General features: G+C 47.2%; 1 protein-coding gene across 1 annotated transcript in view; it reads left to right on the top strand.

Annotated features, from left to right (window-relative positions):
- Window positions 1-11151, top strand: part of GLTP (glycolipid transfer protein) — a 24614-nt gene extending 13463 nt beyond the window's left edge. Inside the window, exons 2-5 of the mRNA XM_003789902.2 lie at window positions 4445-4503; window positions 5530-5663; window positions 7787-7937; window positions 9984-11151. Coding sequence (XP_003789950.1) covers window positions 4445-4503; window positions 5530-5663; window positions 7787-7937; window positions 9984-10166 — 527 coding nt within the window. The 3' untranslated portion in view covers window positions 10167-11151. The remainder of the gene's footprint in view (window positions 1-4444; window positions 4504-5529; window positions 5664-7786; window positions 7938-9983) is intronic.
- The last annotated feature ends 9394 nt before the right edge of the window (window positions 11152-20545 follow it).

Here is a 20545-nt window from a genome sequence, read left to right as displayed (position 1 = left end):
TTTTTTTTTAATTGAGACAGATTCTCACTTTGTTGTCTTCGGTAGAGTACTGTGGTGTCACAGCTCACAGCAACCTCAAACTCTTGGGCTCAAGTGGTTCTCTTCCTTCAGCTTCCCAAGTAGCTGGGACTATAGGTGCCTGCCACAACGCCGAGCTATTTTTTTGTTTTAGCAGGCCTGGGCTAGGTTTAAACCCACCAGCCCTGGCAACCCTGGTACATGTGGCTGGTGTCCCACCCACTGAGCTAGGGGCACTGCCTGATGATGGCTTCCTTTCTCCCCGGAGGTATGATGATAAACTAGAAAACTCCCTAAGTGTCCTTCCTCCCTCCAGGCAAACAGGTTCTGGATTGCATTTTAAAGAGCCTGTTTGCTGACAACTATTAAAAAAAAAAAAAAAGCAAAAACAAGTTTGGGGTAACTGCAAAACTGGTCAGACAAGAAGGGTAATTTTGGGGCAGGGCTGCATTCTATAGGAAAGGTAAGGCTGGGTGACCTGTTCAGAGCAGGCACAAGCTTGAGTTTAAACTATTAGAAAGGCCACCATGTGCTTAGGAATTAGAATCGTCTTAACATATTAGAGTTTTCCCATTTTCTTTGAGTGCACACAAATAGATGGAAACATTCTAGAAAGAAAGGTGAGGGCGTAGTGGAGCCAGCCTTGGCTTTGTGGCCCTCACAGTATGATCCTGGGCAAGTCTGTTAGTGCCTCTGGGCTTGGTGTCCTTGGACTGCATCAAAGACCAACATAGAATAACAGCCTTCAGGGTGTGATGTTGCATCAGGCTTTAGCCAGTGGAGTGGAGCCAGATAGGAGTAGAGCACTTCCTCTATGCACAGCCCCTCTGGCCTGTAGAAAGGTCTGAGCCTGGCGTGGTTAGGTGACATGGCCATGCTCACACCAGAGCCAAGAGTCAAAGCACTGTGCCACTGCTCTGTGAATCACAGGCAGCTCACTTCCAGATACTCCCAAACCCAAACCGACTTCAGTGTGCACATTGGTGTGTGTAGAGAGATACATAGAGAGGTGCTTGTCCTGCTGGCAGCTCCTTCTAGGTGTGATGTGGAAGTGGATTCTGAGGTCATGATCCCCGCCCCTGCCTCACCTCCCCTCTCTTCTAGTCTGTCTTGCCACTCCATTCTGCTTCTGCTGGGTGCCAGCCTCGGAAATGTACTTGAGGCACCACGCTCTCCCTCTACAGTCGAGCAGAAGCTCTGGCCCTGGGTGGTGACCATAACACACAATGATAGCTGCTGTAGGGGCCCAGTTCCCGCTGACCACGGCGGCCTCGTGACCTTCGGAACGCACTGTCAGGAGAACACAAAACAAAAAGCCTTTCTCCCCACCACCAGGGCAGGGCTGCCCGGAACTGCACAAGAGCCATTTTCAGAGCCAGCGACGCTGAGTAACATTTTTCTGCATCTCTGAAATACATGTTGAGAGACCCAAGTCACTGAGAAAAGCTAACAAACCACCACCCATGGTTGGTGATTGTCTGTCCTCAAGCCCTCAAGCCCTGGTTTCCTCTGAACACCTATTTTGTGTGTGTGATGCTTCTCCCCCTTATAGCAGAAGACGTCTTACTAGGATTCTCATGTTATTAGCAGGGAAACTGAGGCTCAAGACCCTTCACATGTCCTCTCCATCTTGGTTGAATGATGCTTAAAACCACTGGGTTAGGTAGATCTGAACTACAACAGAATGCATAGGCAAAGAGCCTGGCAGGGAGATACTCCAATAGATTCCACATTCCTCATAGTCCTTTCATGCATTCATTCCACAGATGTCACCTAGGCACCTCCTGGGGTCAGGCACTGGCTGGGTGGTAGGGGCTCAGCAGGGAATGGAGGCAACTTGGTCCCTGCCCTTTCAGAGCTCAAGCTGGGTGGACCAGATAGCTGGTAAACATAGCATTACCCATGTGGCTATAATCACTGTCATAGTGAAATGGAGTTGAAAGAAAGAGTAGGGGAAAGAAATACAGCTTTTTTCTTTTTTTGGTCACCCTCAGTAGAGTGCTGTGACATCACAGCTCACAACAACTTCCAACTCTTGGGCTTAAGCGATTCTCTTGCCTCAGCCTCCCAAGTAGCTGGGACTACAGGCACCCATCACAACACCCAGCTATTTTTGTTGTTGTTGCAGTTGTTGTGGTAGTTGTCATTGTTGTTTGGCAGGCCCAGGCCAGGTTCGAACCCACCAGCACCCGGGTATGTGGCCGGCATCCTAGGCACTGAGCTATAGGCACCGAGCCAGAAATACAGCTTTTATGAGCATAAAGCACCCTGACCTTTTCCCCAATATTGTCCATTAAAAAAAAATGAAACATTCAGGGAAGTTGGAAGAATTTTACAGTGAATACTCTTACACTTACCACCTAAGTTTCACCATTAATATTCTGCTATGCCTGTCTATCTGTCCTCCATTCATGCACATCAACTCAGTGTAAACTTTTGGACATTATACATTTTTTTTTAAGAGATAGGGTCTCACTATGTTGCTCAGGCTGGCCTGGACCTCCTGGCTCAACTCATCCTCTCACTTCAGCCTCTTGAGTAGCAGGGACTATAGGTGTGCACCACTGTGCCTGGCTCATTGTACATTTTTGACAGGTAAGGATGGAGAGCTTTCTAGGACGTGTTGTTCTTTGGAGGTGCTGGGAGAAAATACCTCCTAAGAGGCTAACAAGTTGCATGACCTCCCCAGGCCAGTGGAGATCAGTGGCACATCAAGTAAGGTTAAAGGGTGAGGTGAAATAGTCACTTCATCAATGTTCTTGGCAGGCATGTCTGGGAGACCAGAACGCTCAGCCTGGACCACTGACCCAGAACCAATGAGCAGTTTGCGTTATGGCTGCCCAGGGAGAGGCTCTAGTGCACCCCCTGGGGGAGATTTGCCTCCATAGGGATTAGAAGGAGGCTCCGTCCCCGAAAGGAGAAAGCCCAGGATGCTGCAGCAGGACAGGGCAGCCTGGCAGGTCCACAGTGGGACCTTAGCAGGAGAGTGGAGAGTGGCAAGGGGCACAGGGCACAGGTTGGGTATGATTCCCTCTCAGCAGAGGCTCTGGGGGATTGTGTGGCTTCCATGCATGGTGACTTTTGCTGGACCATAGAGCCTGACCCTGGTAATGCTATGAAGTCATAAAAATGATTATGTATTGAGTCAATGTATTGAGTATTGCCCACGTACCGGGCACTCTGCTAAATGTGTCTAATGCATTATTTTATTTTATTTTTTATTTATTTCTTTTTTGAGATAGAGTTTTGTTCTGTCACAAAACTAGAGTGACATGATCATAGCTCACTGCAGTCTCAAACTCCTAGGCTCAAGTGATCCACCTGGCTAAGCCTCACCCAGCTAATTTTTCTAGTTTTTTTTTTTTTTTTTTGAGACAGAGCCTCAAGCTGTCACCCTGGGTAGAGTGCCATGGCATCACAGCTCACAGCAACCTCTAACTCCTGGGCTTAAGCAATTCTCCTGCCTCTGCCTCCCAAGTAGCTGGGATTATAGGCGCCTGCCACAATGGCTGGCTAATTTTTGGTTGTAGCCGTCATTGTTGTTTGGTGGGCCCAGGCTGGATTCAAATCCTCCAGCTCAGGTGTATGTGGCCGGTGCCTTAGCTGCTTGAGCCACAGGCACTGAGCCAATTTTTCTAGTTTTTGTAGAGATGGGGTCTCACTTTTGTTCAGACCTGATCTCAAACTCCTGGCCTCAGACAGTCCTCCCACCTTATTCTCCCAGAGTGCTAGGGTGATAGGCTTGAGCCTATCTGCCTAATCTATTATTTTTAATTTCTGTGACAACCTTGAGAATTATGTACTGTTACTGACCTATTTGACATGTGAGGAAACTGAGGCACACAGAGACTAGGAGGCTTGCTTAGCAGAGAAGTAGGGGGAAGATTCATAGCCCGTCTGTCTGAATCTCTAGACCACCTCCTTTCCATTGGGTTTAAGTGTCTAATGCTGTTTCTCCCATGCATGTCTTCACAGCTGCAATTAGAATGTTCCAGGTGACTGGTTAGGGTGCTGGGTCACCTTGGGTGGAATTTGGCCTGCAAAGTTCCTCCCTCAGGCCTCCAGCAGTTGGTGCCTACACAGAGGCCCTGCCTAGTGTCATGGGCTTTGGTGTTTTCCCTCCTGAGGGTTTGGAGCCCATCTCTGGCCTGCTGGGGTCTTTGTCACCTGAGCCGCGTATCTGGCTTAGCGAGCCCACTTTTCTGGACTCTGCAGTGAGGAGAGTGAGAAAGCTCAGGAAGCATGGAAAGCTGGGGTGATGTGCCCCAGCCCGCCTGGGAACACCTGCGAACAACTCTGCCTTCCCCTGGACACACCAAACACACCACAAGACTTCCTCTCTTGTCCCCTGGCCTTCAGGGCCCGAGGTAGTCCTAGATATCACTCTCGTTGGGAGTCTAAACCTCTCTTCTTGTTTTGTCCCCAGATTGCCTTGGGTCCCCAGTGTTTACTCCCATCAAGGCAGATATAAGTGGCAACATCACGGTACGTACATGGCCTGGCAGCTACAGCCCTGGCACCTCCATCAGGAATCTAAACCCCGCCTGGGGTCACTAGTGCCCTGCCCCTAGCTGCCAGCTCCCCAGCCTAAGCAAAGGGAAAGAGACAAAGAAAGAGGCTTGGCCCCATCAGCTGACTCAGGGTTCTCAGTCCTTTGCAATGGTGCTGTCTGGTCACAGCCTGGCTGAAACAGAAGTCTAGGGTTGGCCTTGAGGAGGAACTCATAGATTTTTTTCATCCACTCCACCAAATAACTAAACGCCAAAGTCCATGGGTGGCATCAGCCTGACTCTCCCCCCTCCCCAGTCCTGGGAATCCCTGATGCCAAGCCCCACCCATAGCACCTGTCCCTATGGGGATCCAGTTAGGGCCCAGCCTAGGGCTTGGGACACACTATATTATATCATTTTTTCATCCCAGCAGCATTTGAGGCTGGTTCTTTTGCTGCCTCCTTTTTACAGACGAGGAAACAGAGGTTCAGAGTGCTTGAAGTCCTTGCTTGAAGTCACACAGCAAATGGCAGAGCTAGGGTTCAGACCCAGGCCTACCTGGTTCCAATTCAGAGGCCTTTGTTCCTGGATATCTCTTGACTCCCAGAGCCCTTGTCCACCAAAGTGATACTTCAGATACTGGGTGTCTGAGATAGTGTCAGTGGTGGTTAGGAAACATGGACTCAGGAGCTGGCTGGGACCCACTCCCTCCTGGACCAGCTATGTGGCTTTGGGCACCTCCTTGCCCCTCTCTGAGCCTCAGTGTCCTCGTCTGTAAATTGGGATAATGACAGAGTAACCCTAGGGTTGCCATAGGGATCATGTAAGGCAGTGCATGTCCCAGCTCATGGAAGGTGCTCTATCAACATGAACAGTCGTGGTAGTTATTGTTACGTGTCTTGTACCTGGCAGGCAGGAAGGACAAGGAAATGCCAGCTGGGCACTTTCTCAGCCAGCCCACTGGCCAGGCACCTGTGGCAGCAGCCTTTCCAAGGGAAAAACCCCATGTGCTCTATTTCAGAAAATCAAAGCTGTGTACGACACTAACCCAACCAAGTTCCGGACCCTGCAGAACATCCTAGAAGTGGAGAAAGAAATGTATGGAGCAGAGTGGCCCAAAGTGGGAGCCACACTGGCACTGATGTGGCTGAAAAGGTAATGGGCTCAGGTGACTATGCCTGGAGAACCTGGAGTCTTGTGGGGCGTGGAGGGGCAAAGCCTGCTGCTGCCTAGATTTCTGCTCTGCTCTAGGGAGGGAAGGCTACTCCCTAGCCCTTCAGGTGTGACGCTAATTGATGGCCCAAGAAAAGGCTTCCAAGAGCCAGGGCTTGCCTGTCAGTGTCATTTCCTTGTCCCATTCCCGTCAGAGCATAGCAAGCGAGCTCATACTCCATTCTGAGCATCATGCTGAGTTCTGTATGCCTGATCGGATTTCATGCACTGTGAGTTAGATCCTTATCTCACAGAGGCAGCCACGAGGGCTTCTAGAAGCCAAATTACATGCCCAGGTCATCCAAGCACAGTTGTGCATGTTGTGTACAGCACAGGGGTTTCTTGTTTAGGGCTGGTCACATCATGCACAAGGTAGATTTGTGTATTATGATAGTTTGACAGAAATACATATCATGAGGAGAAGTTCTATCAAATTTGCACAACGCATCTATGGGCTGGGGTGGGGGGTGATGGGCAGACATTCTGATGTGAACCCACACTGTTCCCTGCCACCTACAGACTCTTCAGTCTTTAAGCCCAGTACTCCTGCTCTGACCTGATCCCCAGCCTCCTGCAGGAAGGGAGCAGAGCAACTTATCTGAGGACCACAGTGGGACAGTGAGGGGCAGTGAGGGAAGGGTCCCAGCTGGGAGACAGGCTGGCTGGGTTGACATCCTGGCCTGTTAACTAAGCCTCTTGGGAGAGCCTCAGTGCTTTTCTTTGTGAAAAGGACTGATTGTGCCGAGCTCAGCTTCACAGGGCTGAGGGGAGCAAGATAGGAGATGGTGTCCACAAAAGGGCTGGTGCTGGGCAGATTTTTAATTTAGGCTCTCTGCTGAACCTCATGCCCTCTGGCTCTCAAAGCATCACCCTACCCCTTGAAGAAGGGCTAAAGTGGCTATTGTAGGGTACAGATTGGCTTAGGGAGATGAGGCCATTGCATAGTCTCAGACAGAGCAATGTAGTTGATTTAGGGAGATCCTCCCCTCTGTAGGGGAAAGGGAGAGCCCAGGCGAACACAGGCCCCGTCTCCCTAGTCTGTCCATGGTCCGTGGTTCGTGAGCCCTTTGAGGGGCCAGATGTCCCCATGGGGGCATCTGCTGAACAGACACCAGTGCATTCCTCAAGCATTGATGGCTGCCTGCCACGTGCTGACCCATGAGAAGCCATGTGGACACCGAAAGGGACAGGGCAGGCCCAGACCCTACCCTCAGGGATTTTATAGCCAGAGGGACTATTGTCATAGGCTAGCACCAGCCTTAGTGGGCTAGCACCAGCCTTAGTGGAGAGAAAGTGCTGGAGAGATTTTGAGTTGGGCTTCTAAGCAGAAGGTAAAGATAGCAATTCAGGAATAACCACTTCCCCTCCCCCTCCTTTTTTTGAGACAGAGCCTCAAGCCTTCACCCTGGGTAGAGTGCCATGGCATCACAGCTCACAGCAACCTCCAACTCCTGGGCTTAAGCGATTTTCTTGCCTCAGCCTCCTAAGTAGCTGGGACTACAGGTGCCCGCCACAACATTCGGCTATGTTTTGGTTGTAGTTGTCATTGTTGTTGGCAAGCCTGGGCTGGATTTGAACCCGCCAGCTCTGGTGTATGTGGCTGATGCCTTAGCTGCTTGAGCTATAGGCACTGAGTCTCTCCCCTCTCCCCCCCACCTTTTTTTTTTTGAGACAAAGTCTCACTTTCTTGCCCCTGGTAGAGTTTCATGGTGTCATAGCTCCTAGCAACCTCAAATTCTTGGGCTCAGGCAATCCTCTTGCCTCAACCTCCCAGTAGCTAGGACTACAAGTGCCTGCCACGTCTCGCTATTTTTTTGAGATGGGGTCTCGCTCTTCTTCAGGCTGGTCTTGAACTGGTGAACTTAAGTGATCTACCTGCCTCAGGCTCCCAGAGTGCTGGGATTACAGGCATGAGCCACTGTGTCCGGCCAAGCACTCCCTTTTGTGTGTACACATTCCCGGTTTAATTCTAAGCACATCTGGGCCCACTGTGATGGGGCGTGTTGGCTCGTTGATGAGGCAGGACATGAAGGGTCCTCAGAAACCATCTCCTCTCTGGGCCACAGAGGCCTCCGCTTCATCCAGGTCTTCCTCCAGAGCATCTGTGACGGGGAGCGGGACGAGAACCACCCCAACCTCATCCGCGTCAACGCCACTAAGGCCTACGAGATGGCCCTCAAGAAGTACCACGGCTGGATTGTGCAGAAGATCTTCCAGGTGAGCCGCCCCTGCAGGCCTGGAAGGACCACCAGCTTGCAGGGGGGCTCTGCCCCTACCTGGCCTTGGCCTCCTGGAGCCTACATTTGCCCACTTGGGCTCAGGAGGGGCTTCCCTTTCAGTTTGGGGTGAGGCTGGTGTACTGAGGTGTCTCCCTCAAGTGGCCGGCCCTCTTCCTGGCTGTAGTGGGTGTCATGGTAGGGGCTCCATGGTGTTTTTCTCTAGGTGCCTCCTATGAGGATGAAGGACGCAGGTTGATGGTGGGCTAGCCCCATTGACTCTTTGGATTCTCACACTGGGCTAGGTGGGGAAGAAGGGCCTCTGTTCCCATGGGGCATCTGCTGGACAGACATTAGCCCTCAGGGGTTTTGGTGGCTTATGTTGGGGGGTTAGCTGAAGGCCCACTGGGGAGATGTGAAAAGGCCGTCCAGGTGCCTTATAGGCTGCTGTTGGCCACTCTGGCTCTCACTGTGCCCTTATCTCAGTCTGTGGGATAGTACCTAGCCTGGTGCAGCCACCCCTTCTGCTGCAGCTCCTATCACCTGCCTGTCCTTGCAACCATGAGAATCTGGGTCTGATAGGCCACTATCTTTCATACAAGGCACAGGTTGCAGGGAGGCTGGGTTGAGGCAGATAGGAAGAGCTGGTTATGGAGCAGGTCATACAGCCACCTCTGGGCCATCCACACCCTCCCTTCAGAGTGTTGTCCCCTACAAACACTTGGAGCAACTACTACCTCAGTAAAAATAATGCGTCCTGGCCCAGAGCAGTGGCTCATGCTATAATCCTAGCACTATAAGAGGCTGAGGTGGGAGGATCACTTGAGCTTAGGAGTTTAAGACCAGCCTGAGCAAGAGCAAGACCTTGTCTCTACTAATAGAGACAAAATAGAAAAATTAGCTGGGAGTGGTGGCAGGCACCTGTAATCCCAGTTATTTGGGAGGCTGAGGCAGGAGGATTTCTTGAGCCCAGGAATTTCAGGTTATAGTGCACTAGGCTGAGACTATGGCACCCAGGGTGGAAAAAATGAGTCTCAAAAACAATGTGTCCTCTGTGCTTGGCCCAGGGCACCACAAATTGTCATCTTCACCAAAGTTCTGCAAGGTGACAAGTTAATTATCTTGTTAAAGGTCACATAACACAAAAAAGGGGGGCTGCAGTTCTACCTCCCTGAGCCTAAATTCTCCACTTGAGATGAGTGTAAAATAGGCTCTATCTCAAAGGGACATTGTGAAGATTAAATGAGTTAACGTGTAAAATGTTCAGGACCCATGGTTTAGGTGTAGTAAATCAGAGCTATTGCTATCTGAAAGATAACATTATTTATCCTTTCATCATACTATCAAACTTGTTGGCTAGGCTTTTTATCCAGTTGCATCTGTTTTCTTCTGGCTCTAAAATTCTGCGGATTTCTGATTCTCCACACTTCACAAGTTTTAGAGCTCCCCTGAAATTTAGGGAGTATCATCCCTCTAAGGACAAAAGAGAGACCACAGCATGGATTAGTGGTCATTTCTCTAGCTCCAAAAGTGGATTTTCCCAAGAAGCAGTTCACTTTTTCCAGACCAGGGATCCCAGAGGGAAGAGGTGTACCTACAATGAGCACCTATTGTGTGCCTGGTGTTGTGTTGGGCACCTCCTGTATGCCTGGTCGAATGCTGAATGCTTTGTATGACCAACCTCTTTAATCCTAATAAAAGCAACCTGATTAGGTGGGTGCCATTATTATCCCCATTTTGCAGATGAGGAAACTGAGGCTCAGAGAGGCTAAGTAACTTGTTCAAGGCTCACAGCTAGTCGGCGGCACAAGCTGGAATTTGCACTAAGGTCTGTCTGTCCCGAAGGCTGATGTCCTTCTTGCTGTCCTGCACTGGGGTAGAAGGGAAAAAACTTCCTTTTCTTCTCCTTTCCTTTCTAACGTCACCAGTAGCACAGACCCCTGCCCAACACAGACCTTGGGAAGATCCCCTCCCAGACCCCCAAGTGCTGGCCTGGTGTCTTGGCCCCTGCTAACACTGTACCTGCTCCCCTCTTGCCCACTTCAAGGCAGCACTGTACGCAGCCCCCTATAAGTCCGACTTCCTGAAAGCCCTCTCCAAGGGGCAGAACGTGACCGAGGAGGAGTGTCTGGAGAAGATCCGCCTTTTCCTGGTTAACTACACGGCCACCATTGACGTCATCTATGAGATGTACACCAAGATGAATGCTGAGCTCAACTACAAGGTGTAGGCACGCCCAACTGCGGGCTCGCCCCGACATATGGCTACTTGCAGAAAGGCAAACCCGATCACTGTGAATCAAGCCGCTGGGCTGCCTTGGCCTGCATCTCCCAGAGCTACCAGGGTCCTGCTGGGGTCTACAGGGGATGGCCCCATTTTTTTTTTAAAGTCATCTTTTTCTGGTCTATTCTAGTGGAGCAATAAATAACGATCTTCCAAATCTCTTCTGAATTTCACAAACAGCATAGACTGACTTTATACCTTCATTTCAGTGTGGTAAAAATCGATTAACGTTTCTAATAAATCAAGTCCTAGGGTTTTTTGGTTTTTTTCCAACAAAGAACATGGCTCTGGGGAAATGGCATCGTCCGCCTCACTTTAAAAATAAGCACATGTCCTCCTGAGGATCTTACTGAAATGATTTTTGGGGTATTTCAACGACTATGAAGAATTTGATTTGAAATTATGCAGGGCCCCTATTGTGGGGTTTTTAAAAAGGCAAACTGGTGTGTGTGCTCCTGTGGTTTGCACAGCCCAACCACCATCATTATAAACCCTGTTCTCTCTGTGTTTTGCCAGACAGTTTTTTTTTTTTTTTTAGTTGAAACCAACCAGCAAGCCTTTGATGACCAAGAGGCGTTTCTTACAAAGCAGTGGCATACAAACAATTGTCCATAGATGACTGTATTTGCATTCTTCTGCATAATTCTTTTCTTCAGGGACAGCTTTTCCAACCTAAGAAACTGCCTACTATGTGCATTCTCTTGAGGAGGAGTGATGAAACCTCCATCTGCTCAGACCCAAGGAAATGCCTCACTGCCTTAACTGTCCTTGGCATTAAAAAGAGCTGTATTTTTTAAAGTGTGGGGGCAAAAAGAGCAACCCCCCAAAGAATTGATGTGTATTGAAAAAAAAAACCCAATGAGGAATAACTGGTGATTTTTATGCAAAAGCTAAATAATCCTTAATAAATAAATCTCTATTTTGGAATCACATCTGTGTGCTGTTTTGGTTCTTGAACTCTGCCCCCCCATCAGAGGTGATAGCTGGCAACCTTTACCAACTTTTGCCAAGGACCTATTTTCTGGCCTCCATGGTTTTAAAAAATAGATCTGATTGCTACATTGAGAAACTGGAGAATTTCACATTAAAAAAAACTGGGTTTTCAGCTTCTTTTGAAAAATCAGGCTGCTTGGCAGGAGCTGCAAGATAACTATATCTTGGGGTGGGCAGGAGGAGTGGGATCTGTTTTCCACTTTGCCTCACCCATCCCTGTTACCTTCTGAGACCTATTGCCCAATGATTATTTGCACTTTATCATGGGCTGATTTTTTTGGTTTTTTGCTGATACTAGAGTTACGTTTAGAGGGAAATATTTATTTTACTTTGCTCCAGCTCTTACCAAGTGTATAGTCTAGTGGGCAAGATGGATCAGTAGATCAATAATGATGATACAGGGTGGAGCCCATAGCTCAGTGGGTAGGGTGCTGGCCATAAACACCAAGGTTGGCGGGTTCGAACCCAGCCCAGGTCAGCTAAAACAACAATGACAGCTGTGCCACACACACACAAAAAATAGCTGGGTATTGCCATGGGCACCTGTAGTCCCAGCTACTTAGGAGACTGAGGCAAGAGAATCACTTAAGCCCAAGAGTTTGAGGTTGCGGTGAGCTGTGACACCATGGCACTCTACCCAGGGCAACAGCTTGAGACTCTGTCTCAAAAAAAAAAAAAGGTGATATACAGTGTTCAATGCCTAATAGGAGTTTGGGGCCATAGATGAGAAGCCACATTCTGGGATACATCTTCGTGAGTTGAGGCTTGTACTGAGACCGGGGGAGTGTGAAGGGCCTAGCAGAGGAGGGCAGGGGATGCTTCAGGGAATAGGCAAATACCTGGTGACTTGACCTAGAGCTGACTGTGTGTGTGTCTGACACTGAACAATCAAGAATTTTGAACTTGACACTGAAACTTATGGCATACCTTCAAGGCTCTTGTGCACAGTCTAACACATCCAGATACATGCAGGTATCCAGTTTGGAAAGCTCCCTCTGGCATGACCAAGAGGTTCAAGGTAGAACTAAGTTTCTTCCTGTCTCCAATTTCATCCTATTTTCTAATATTGCTGATATTAGGATTGCTTCTGTTTTTTCCAAGCTCTTTTAGATTTTTTTCCTTTGTGTTTCCTACAAATACAACATTCTGCAGGCAAATCTGTCTCTTCCTTTCAAAATGATCTTCTCTCTGTGTCTCAGACATAATACAGTAAGATTGGGAGGGCAATTCCCTCGTCCAAGGGAGAGTTTTTCCCAGGCCAGCCTCCTTCACTCCCAGGCTAGGACCCTGAAAACAATATGAGTTTTTGATTCCAGAGACAAAAGCCAGCAGTACATCTAGGCCTTTCCCCTTCTTCCCTGTCAAAGTGGGACTGAGTTCTGCCTGAGGCAGGGAGGAAAGAACACACATTGAGTGCCAGCTGTATAGCCGGCCCTGCCAAAGTGCTTTACACACATCATTTCACAACCACTTGAGATGGGGGGATCATGAAATTGAATACCCTGGGAGAGGCAGTGAAGGAACTCCCCCAGGGTGACCCAGCCAGATGAGAGGGCACTGGGGTTTCACGTCTAACTACACATCTCCCCTAAGCTTTTTCTACTTCTGTGCCAGGTGACAAAGGGAGCCTGTCTTCCAGCACACCCACTGCCAGGGCGTTCCCACTAACAGAAACCTGTTTTATCTGACCCAGGCCAACCCAAATCAGTCCCCACATCTGAGCAGGGTTCGCTCATTTACTCGTTGATTCATTTAATTAAAACTCACTAAGCCTGTGTTAATATAGTATTTCAAACCATTGTAACACATCTGTAATATAGATGAGGAACTGAAGCTCACGTCATCTTTCAGAGCCTCAGTTTCCTTATCCTTCACTCAGAGGTCTTGCTAGCTCCCACCCCGCATGGCTGTTGTGAGGCTTAACTCAAAAGTTGCTATTTGTAAAGCAGTTATAAATGTTTGAAGCAGGGTAAATTGCCTTAGTGTTAAATAAAAGTCCAAGGATATGTTTATGTGATGCGATCGAGCATTGAAGTCCTGGCTCTGCTACTTACTGGCGAAGTGAACTTGGGCAAATAAATCCCTTTACCCCTCTGAGGCTCAGTTTACTGGTCCAGATAGCGGGGATACCAACAGTTTCTAGCTCACCGAGAGTCAATGACACTGCCCGGACAGTGATCCAATTATTGTCATCTGCAGAAGGTTACAGAAGAAGGCAGGAAGGACCTTTTCCTTCGGTTTTGTTGGTTGCTGGATGGTTTTGCGAGCCACACGGCCCCTGAGCCTGCGCACTGAGGGCCTGCCGCTGCCACTGCCGCTCCCGCTGCCACGAGCCCGGTAGGTGGCGCTGTCCTCCCTGCTACTACCACCACCTAATTATTTTGGGGTTCAAACGCAGGTTCTGTATTTTTGGAGCTTTGTAGCTGTATGATCCAGGACAAGTCAGTTTACCACCCTGAGCCTCAGTTTCGCATCTTTAAAATAAAGGACAGAAACTTCTGTACCTTGCAAGATTACATAAAATTATGTGTGTGTAATGCTTGACGTAGAAGGTATTCAATAACGGGCTTTTGTGAACACTTTTATTAGTAGTTATTATGATGCTACAGCCTGCCAAAGACTCCTAAAAGGATAAGCAGCTTTGATGCGGTTAGTTAAAACATAGCATGTTCACTTATTTCCTTGTTCTTTTTTTTTAACTTTTTTCTTTTTTTTTGGCCGGGGCTGGGTTTGAACCCCCCACCCTCAGCATAGGGGGCCAGCGCCCTACTCCTTGAGCCACAAGGCGCCGCCCTATTTCCTTGTTCTTAAAGATACAGCAGGGCCCATCTCAATACATCAACAAGGAAAAGTCCCCAGAAAACATCCTATAATCTGGCCACTATTCCTCACTCTTCCCTGGCCCACTATGTGACTTTGGGCAAGTCCCTTCTCCTCTCTGGATCTCAGTCTCCTCATATTTAAAATTGGGACTAGACACTCAGTGGGTACATTGCACAGGCAGGCATACTACCTGGATGAGAATATACCTACAAATCAGACTTTACCCTTACAAATGCAAACTATGGGATCTAATTGTTTGTACCCCACACGCTAATCTGAAATTTTAGAATGTAAAAATAAAAAAAAATTGAGATTAGATGACTCAAAGCTCCCTCCCAGCACTACAATCTACAGTGGATACCTCTTAGCCCTGTAAACAATCCCTGGTTTGCATTCTTAACTCAACAGTTTGCTTATGAGATCAAATTGGACCACACATGCAAAGCACGTAGCACGGCACCTGGAGCTTGCTTGATGAAGAGCCCCTGTGTGATGAATAACCCTTAGTCAGCCCTTTATCCAGACCAGAAAGGATTATCTGGAAGACAAATTCATTTAGCTCCTTTGCTGAGCACCTATTGTGTGGGAGGTCCTGAACTAATCTCGGAGATCCTGCCAGAAGAAGACAGATAAGGACCCCACTCCCCAAGGGGCACATGGTCCAGTGGAGGGAGGAGATGCACAATAAATCCAGAGTGACAGGTGCAATGTAAGATAACAAACAGGGTAGTGTGACAGAGGTAATGCAGGGTGTCCAACTTGCAACTGGTGGGCCACATGCAGATTAAATCAGGCCTGTTTTCCTTATCTGTGGTGTCTGATATTACAAAAATCATTCACGAACATATTTTCCCCCATCATCTTTTGTGAGTATTTGTGTTTTTAATGTGTGGCCCAAGGCAACTCTCGTTCTTCCAATGTATAGCAGGAAAAAAACAGTGGCGAAGCCGTGACTTAGATTGGAGAGGGGGTGAGAGGGAGGAGCTCTCTGAAAAGGTGACATTTGGGGTGAGATCTGGCGGGAGAGAACCAGAAGCTGTTACAGCTAGTGCAAAGGCCTTGAGGCAGGAGAGAAAGCAGCATGCTGTAAGGATCGAGAGGTCATGGTGGCCAGAGCCTGGAGGGCAAGGGGGTAGGGGAGATGACACTGTGGGAGAAACCTAGAGGTGCCAAGGCTGGCCTTGGTTTTGTTCTAACAACGGGGAAGTCATAAACTCCTATGAGTAGAGGGTGACAAAGCCAATTTATAGTTTACAAGTTTTATAATCTGTAAACCAGGATCTTAAAAGGGGTCTCTTTTATGGACTAAGAAAAGAGGCTGTCCCCTCCTCTGCCCCAACCCGACCTCTGCCTCTTTCTGGCTATGAAAAGTGAGCATGAACCTTTATCAGACAAAGTAAAGTGCACTCTATTGGGGAGCGGGGGAGCGGAGGCATGAGGAGACTCTCTGTGGAAGTCGTGGGCCTCTCTCCAGAAAGCTCTCATTACCCATCTTACAGTGTCACACACCAATCCAGGATCACCATGGACCCCTCAGTTGCCCACCCTAGGACCCCAGCTGGGAAGTCCTGAATTACTCTGGCCCTACCACCCTGGCCATAGACTTCAGATAAAGGCTCCCCACACAACCTCCCAAGATAGGGCCTTGCTCTATCACCCAGGCATCATCACAGCTCACTGCAACATCCAACTCCCAGGCTCAAGTGATCCTCCTGCTTCAGCCTCTCAAACAGCTGGGACTATAGGTAGATGCCACCATGCCTGGCTACATTTTTCTTTTTTTTTTGTAGAGACAGGGGTCTTACTATGTTGCTCAGGCTGGTCTCTAACTCCTGGCCTCAAATGATCCTCCTGCCTCACTCAGCCTCCCAAAAGAGCTAAGGTGGCAGGCCTGAGCCACTACACCTGGCCCGGGGCCATCTTTGAAGTACCCATGGCCAGCTGTGGCTTAGCCACACCCATAGGCCCCATGCCCAGAGGAATGGATCACAGCCAGTGGCTGAGTAGCTGAGAGTGGCTGTGCCCATGGAAACGTCACCTGGGTAGAAGGGCTTCCTCTCCACCTAGCCTCAGGTTTCTGCCCCAGGGAGAATTCCAGAAGAGCCTCATTGAAGGTCCCTGATAGGGTGGGGCCTTCAGTCTCTGGGACAAAGGCCAGCTATTTGCAGGACCAAAGTGGACAGACTAGCTAATTGTCTCCAGCCTCTTTGTTTCCTGTCTCCCTAGCTTCTGGGTACTATTTTTTTTTTGAGACAGAGTCTCACTCTGCCGCCCTTAGGTGTCATCATAACTCACAGCAACCTCAAACTTTTGGGCTCAAAGAGTTCCTCTTGTGGGCGGAGCCTGTGGCTCAGTAAGTAGGGTGCTGGCCCCATATACTGAAGGTGGTGGGTTCGAAACTGGCCCTGGCCAAACTGCAACAAAAGAATAGCTGGGCATGTGGCAGGTGCCTGTAGTCCCAGCTACTCGGGAGGCTGAGGCAAGAGAACCACCTAAGCCCAAGAGCTGGAGGTTGTGAGCTATGATGCCTCAGCACTCTACCAAGGGCGACAAAGTGAGACTATCTTTAAAAAAGAAAAAAGAGTTCCTCTTGCCTCAGCCTCCCTGAGTAGCTGGAACTATAGGTGCCTGGCACAATACTTGGCTACTTTTAGTAAAGATGGGGTCTTACTCTTGCTCAGGCCAGACTCCATCTCCTAAGCTTAAGCAATCCACTTGCCTTGTCCTCCCAGAGTGCTAGGATAGCAGGCATGAGCCACCGCTCAGCCTTATTGAGAGCACATGTAGTGAGAATAAGATGGAGTCCGTCAGGCTGGGGCTGACATGACATGACACAGCTAGCTGGTCTGGTCAGTTTAGGTCCTAAGTGACTTTCACCTCATGGCTCCCATTCTTGTTTTGTAAACTCAGCTTTAACCTAAAAGAGTCTATCTTGAGTAGTTTAGGGCAATTGATTTAGGTGATTAACTTTTGAATTAGAAATGTTGTTTTGCATCATGTGTTATGTAAATTATTGTTTATTACGGGTCATGGCGATTACTGTTGTTTAAGATAAATGTTAATTACTGTTGTTTCAGATATGGGTTAGTACGGTCTTGCGTTTAACTTTCTTGAATAAAACTTTTAACTTTTATGAAAAAAGTGATTTTGGAAATGGAAGGACAGAACAATCTTGGAGCAGCTACTCTCACTATTCTGCAGAATCATCAGCCCTCTGACAAATAGTTTGGTGGACCTACCCCGTGTCTGCATATTGGCTGACAGTGACAGGTGGCTGGACCCTCTTCATCTGGTAACGTTTCTGGTGACCATGAATGGACTGCTCAGGTAAGTGCTATGCCGGGGAAGCCTAGTGGTCTCCTGGACAGGCAGGTGGGAGTGTAGTGCTTGCAGGCTCCTAGCAGTGCTACCAGGAGATTTCTCCTGGGAGTCTCCAGGGTCTGCTCTTAATGCACCTGCCATGCCCATCACTAAAGTCCACCTGTTTTATTCTGGTTGCCTGATCTACGGAGAACTAAAGTTTCTCAAGATTTTGTTCTTGAGAAATCTGATGCTTCTGTATCTGATCTGTATTATGGAAGGTCAGGTCTCAAACCCAAATGACAGCCCATTGGGTGTATTCTGTCAGATTGGTGTCAGTCTGAGTACTCACATATGACTTAAAAGGCAATGAAATTTTAGTGTAACAGGGCTGTCCTTTGAATGAATCCTTGAATTGTTATTCTCATTCTTATTTTTGAGACAGAGTCTCACTATGTCACCTTTGGTAGGGTGCTGGGACATCACAGCTCACAGCAACCTCCAACTCTTGGGCTTAAGCAATTCTTTTGCCTCAGCCTCCCAAGTAGCACCTATAGGTGCCCACTGCAGTACCTGGCTACTTTTTGTTGCAGTTGCCATCACTGTTTAGCTGTCCCAGGCCGGGTTTGAACCTGCCACCCTCAGTGTATATGGCTGGCACCCTCACCACTATGCTACGGGCGCCAAGCCAGGATCCTTGAATTATTATAATGATGTTACATTGTTTAAAATAACAAGTCTTGTTAAAATACTTAGGTTTGTTCTTTTCTTTGCAACATTTATGAGTTTAAAAGCAGTAATGAACTATATTTATGTACCCATAATATAGTTTTACAGGGTATAAAAATGGTTAACAGAAGAATAACTTAAAAGGAAGACTAAAACCTGGGTAAACTGCTAAGATAAATTAGGTAATTAAACGATTAATAGTCTGGCCCATCAACCCATGAATGGATCCACTAACTGTGGTATATGCATACCATGGATATGATATAATATATTCAGCCATTAAAAAAGATGGAGACTTTACATCTTTTACATTTACCTGATAGAGTTGAAATACATTCTTCTTAGTAAAGTATCACAAGAATGGAAAAATGAATATTCAATGTATTCCTTACTAATATGAAATCAATATATATGTAAACAACTACATGTTCCTAAGAACAATAAAACACTATTATAGTCCAGTTTGGGGATGGAGGGAAGTGGGAGGAGGAGGATGCCTGGCAGAAGGAGGGAGGGCATGAGGCAGGATCTCACCCAGTAGGCACATTGGGAGGGTGTATAACACACCCCCTGAGTGAGGGGCTCTTCTACAAATGGAACTTTGCCCTGGAAGTGAGAACAATGTAGCCTAAATATTGCACCCTTAGATTAATTTGAATAAAGTTTTAAAAAAATTATTAAGAAATTTTTTAAAAAATTACTAGTCTGAATAAAAATATATGAAAATATAAATTCTGCTTCTGTCTCTATGTCTGTCTACGTGTCTGTATATATCATGCATCTGTGATATTTCACTATCAAAATATGCAAAAGAGCTCTAATTGGCTCTTAAAAAGAAAGAAGTAAGCCTTTAGATAAAATATTTTATTAGGAAAACAGAAAAGAACTCACGCCTTTCTGTTCTTGTGACTTTGGTAATCTTTGATAAATAAAATTAGTTTTAAAACTGTTATTAAAGTTCAGATATTTAAAGATTATAGAATGGCCACCTCTGTAATATTTCTAAATTTTGCTGGATTTGACTGTGAACTTATGTTCTTAATTTGACCCTCTGAATTCTGAGGTTGAGATAGGTGGCTGTGGTGAGGCCTAGGACATGTTCTCAGGGCATAGGGCAGTATCTACAAAGCATAGTCTAGTCCACATGGCTCCTTCTTCTCTGCTCTGCCCCTTGCTATTCCAAGAGAAATTGAATCCTCCAGTCATCCTGTTTTCTGTCTTTGCACCTGGTAAATGAATTAAGGACACAGATAAATCCTGCCCTTTACGACCATCTTTGATGCCACGTGGCCATGCAAGACTTAGCAGGACCAGCAAAGACATCAGGGATGGTGCCTATGTATGATTTCAAAATACTTTTCAGTAACTTAAAACCTTAAAGTCATGTATGTTAAGCTGGGATGATACTCATAAAATGTCCAATTAGTAAGAGGTAATAATACTTCAGCTATTGATGATTATTTGGGAAACTGAGTCTTTTCTCTGTCAAAGAGTAAGATTTTTACCTTTTAGAAATCTTCCACTATGCCACGTGTGGTGGCTCATGCCTATAATCCTAGCACTCTGGGAGGCTGAGGTGTGTGGATTGCTTGAGCTTAGGAGTTCAAGACTGGCCTGAGCAAGACCCTGCCTCTAAAAAAACTAACCAGGGATTGTGGCACATGCCCCTAGTTCCAGTTACTAGGGAAGCTGAGGCAAGAGGATCACTTGAGCCCAAGAATTTGAGGTTTCTGTGAGCTCCTACTGGAAGATGACATAGCACTCTACTGAGGGTGACGAAGTGAGACTCTGTCTCAAAAAAAGAGAAAGAAATCCTCTAATTATCAGTTTAGCTAAGCGATTGATTAACTTTATAGTAAATTGTGATTGTGTTTTATGAAAAGTGGTTTTTAGGGGGTAAAGAAGGTTAAACAGAAAAGAAAACAGCATTGTGTAAGAAAGGATCTTGTGTGGTAAACTTTTGTCCTGAAATGGAATGACTGGTTAGTTAGGAGAAGTGAAAAGGAGGACAAAGCAGGAAGTTTAGCATGTTTGTAGATTGTCTCTGCAGGTTAATAGAACTCATACAAGGAAATTTATGAAGAAATTTTCATGTGATCCAGTTGGCTATGATTCATAAAATTTGGTTAGCTGTTTCCCTTTAATTTAAAAATCACACTGCAGGAGGGTTTTTGTTTGTTTGTTGAAATTTTTAGCTGGAGTCGGGTTTGAACCCACCACCTCTGATATATGGGGCCAGCGCCCTACTCCTTAAGCCACAAGTGCCACCCCCAGGAAGTTTTTAAAATACCTTTTCAGTAACTGGCCTGAAAGAAGCAATCCCTGTGTTGTCTTTATTAGGGTTTTGGCTAACCTGAAAAAGCTAAACTTTAAAACAGTTAAGGTTGATACCCTTATAACCTCTCATATTGCCTTTAGAATCTTTTGACTTGGGAACCTATGTGAACAAATGTTTTAAGCCTTTGATATTTTTTTTTTTTT

The sequence above is a fragment of the Otolemur garnettii genome, unplaced genomic scaffold (assembly GCF_000181295.1).
Source record: "Otolemur garnettii isolate 467f Iridium unplaced genomic scaffold, OtoGar3 scaffold00038, whole genome shotgun sequence".
Lineage (NCBI taxonomy): Eukaryota > Metazoa > Chordata > Mammalia > Primates > Galagidae > Otolemur > Otolemur garnettii.
Note: the sequence above shows the minus strand (reverse complement) of the source record. Positions and strands in the feature narration are given on the sequence as shown.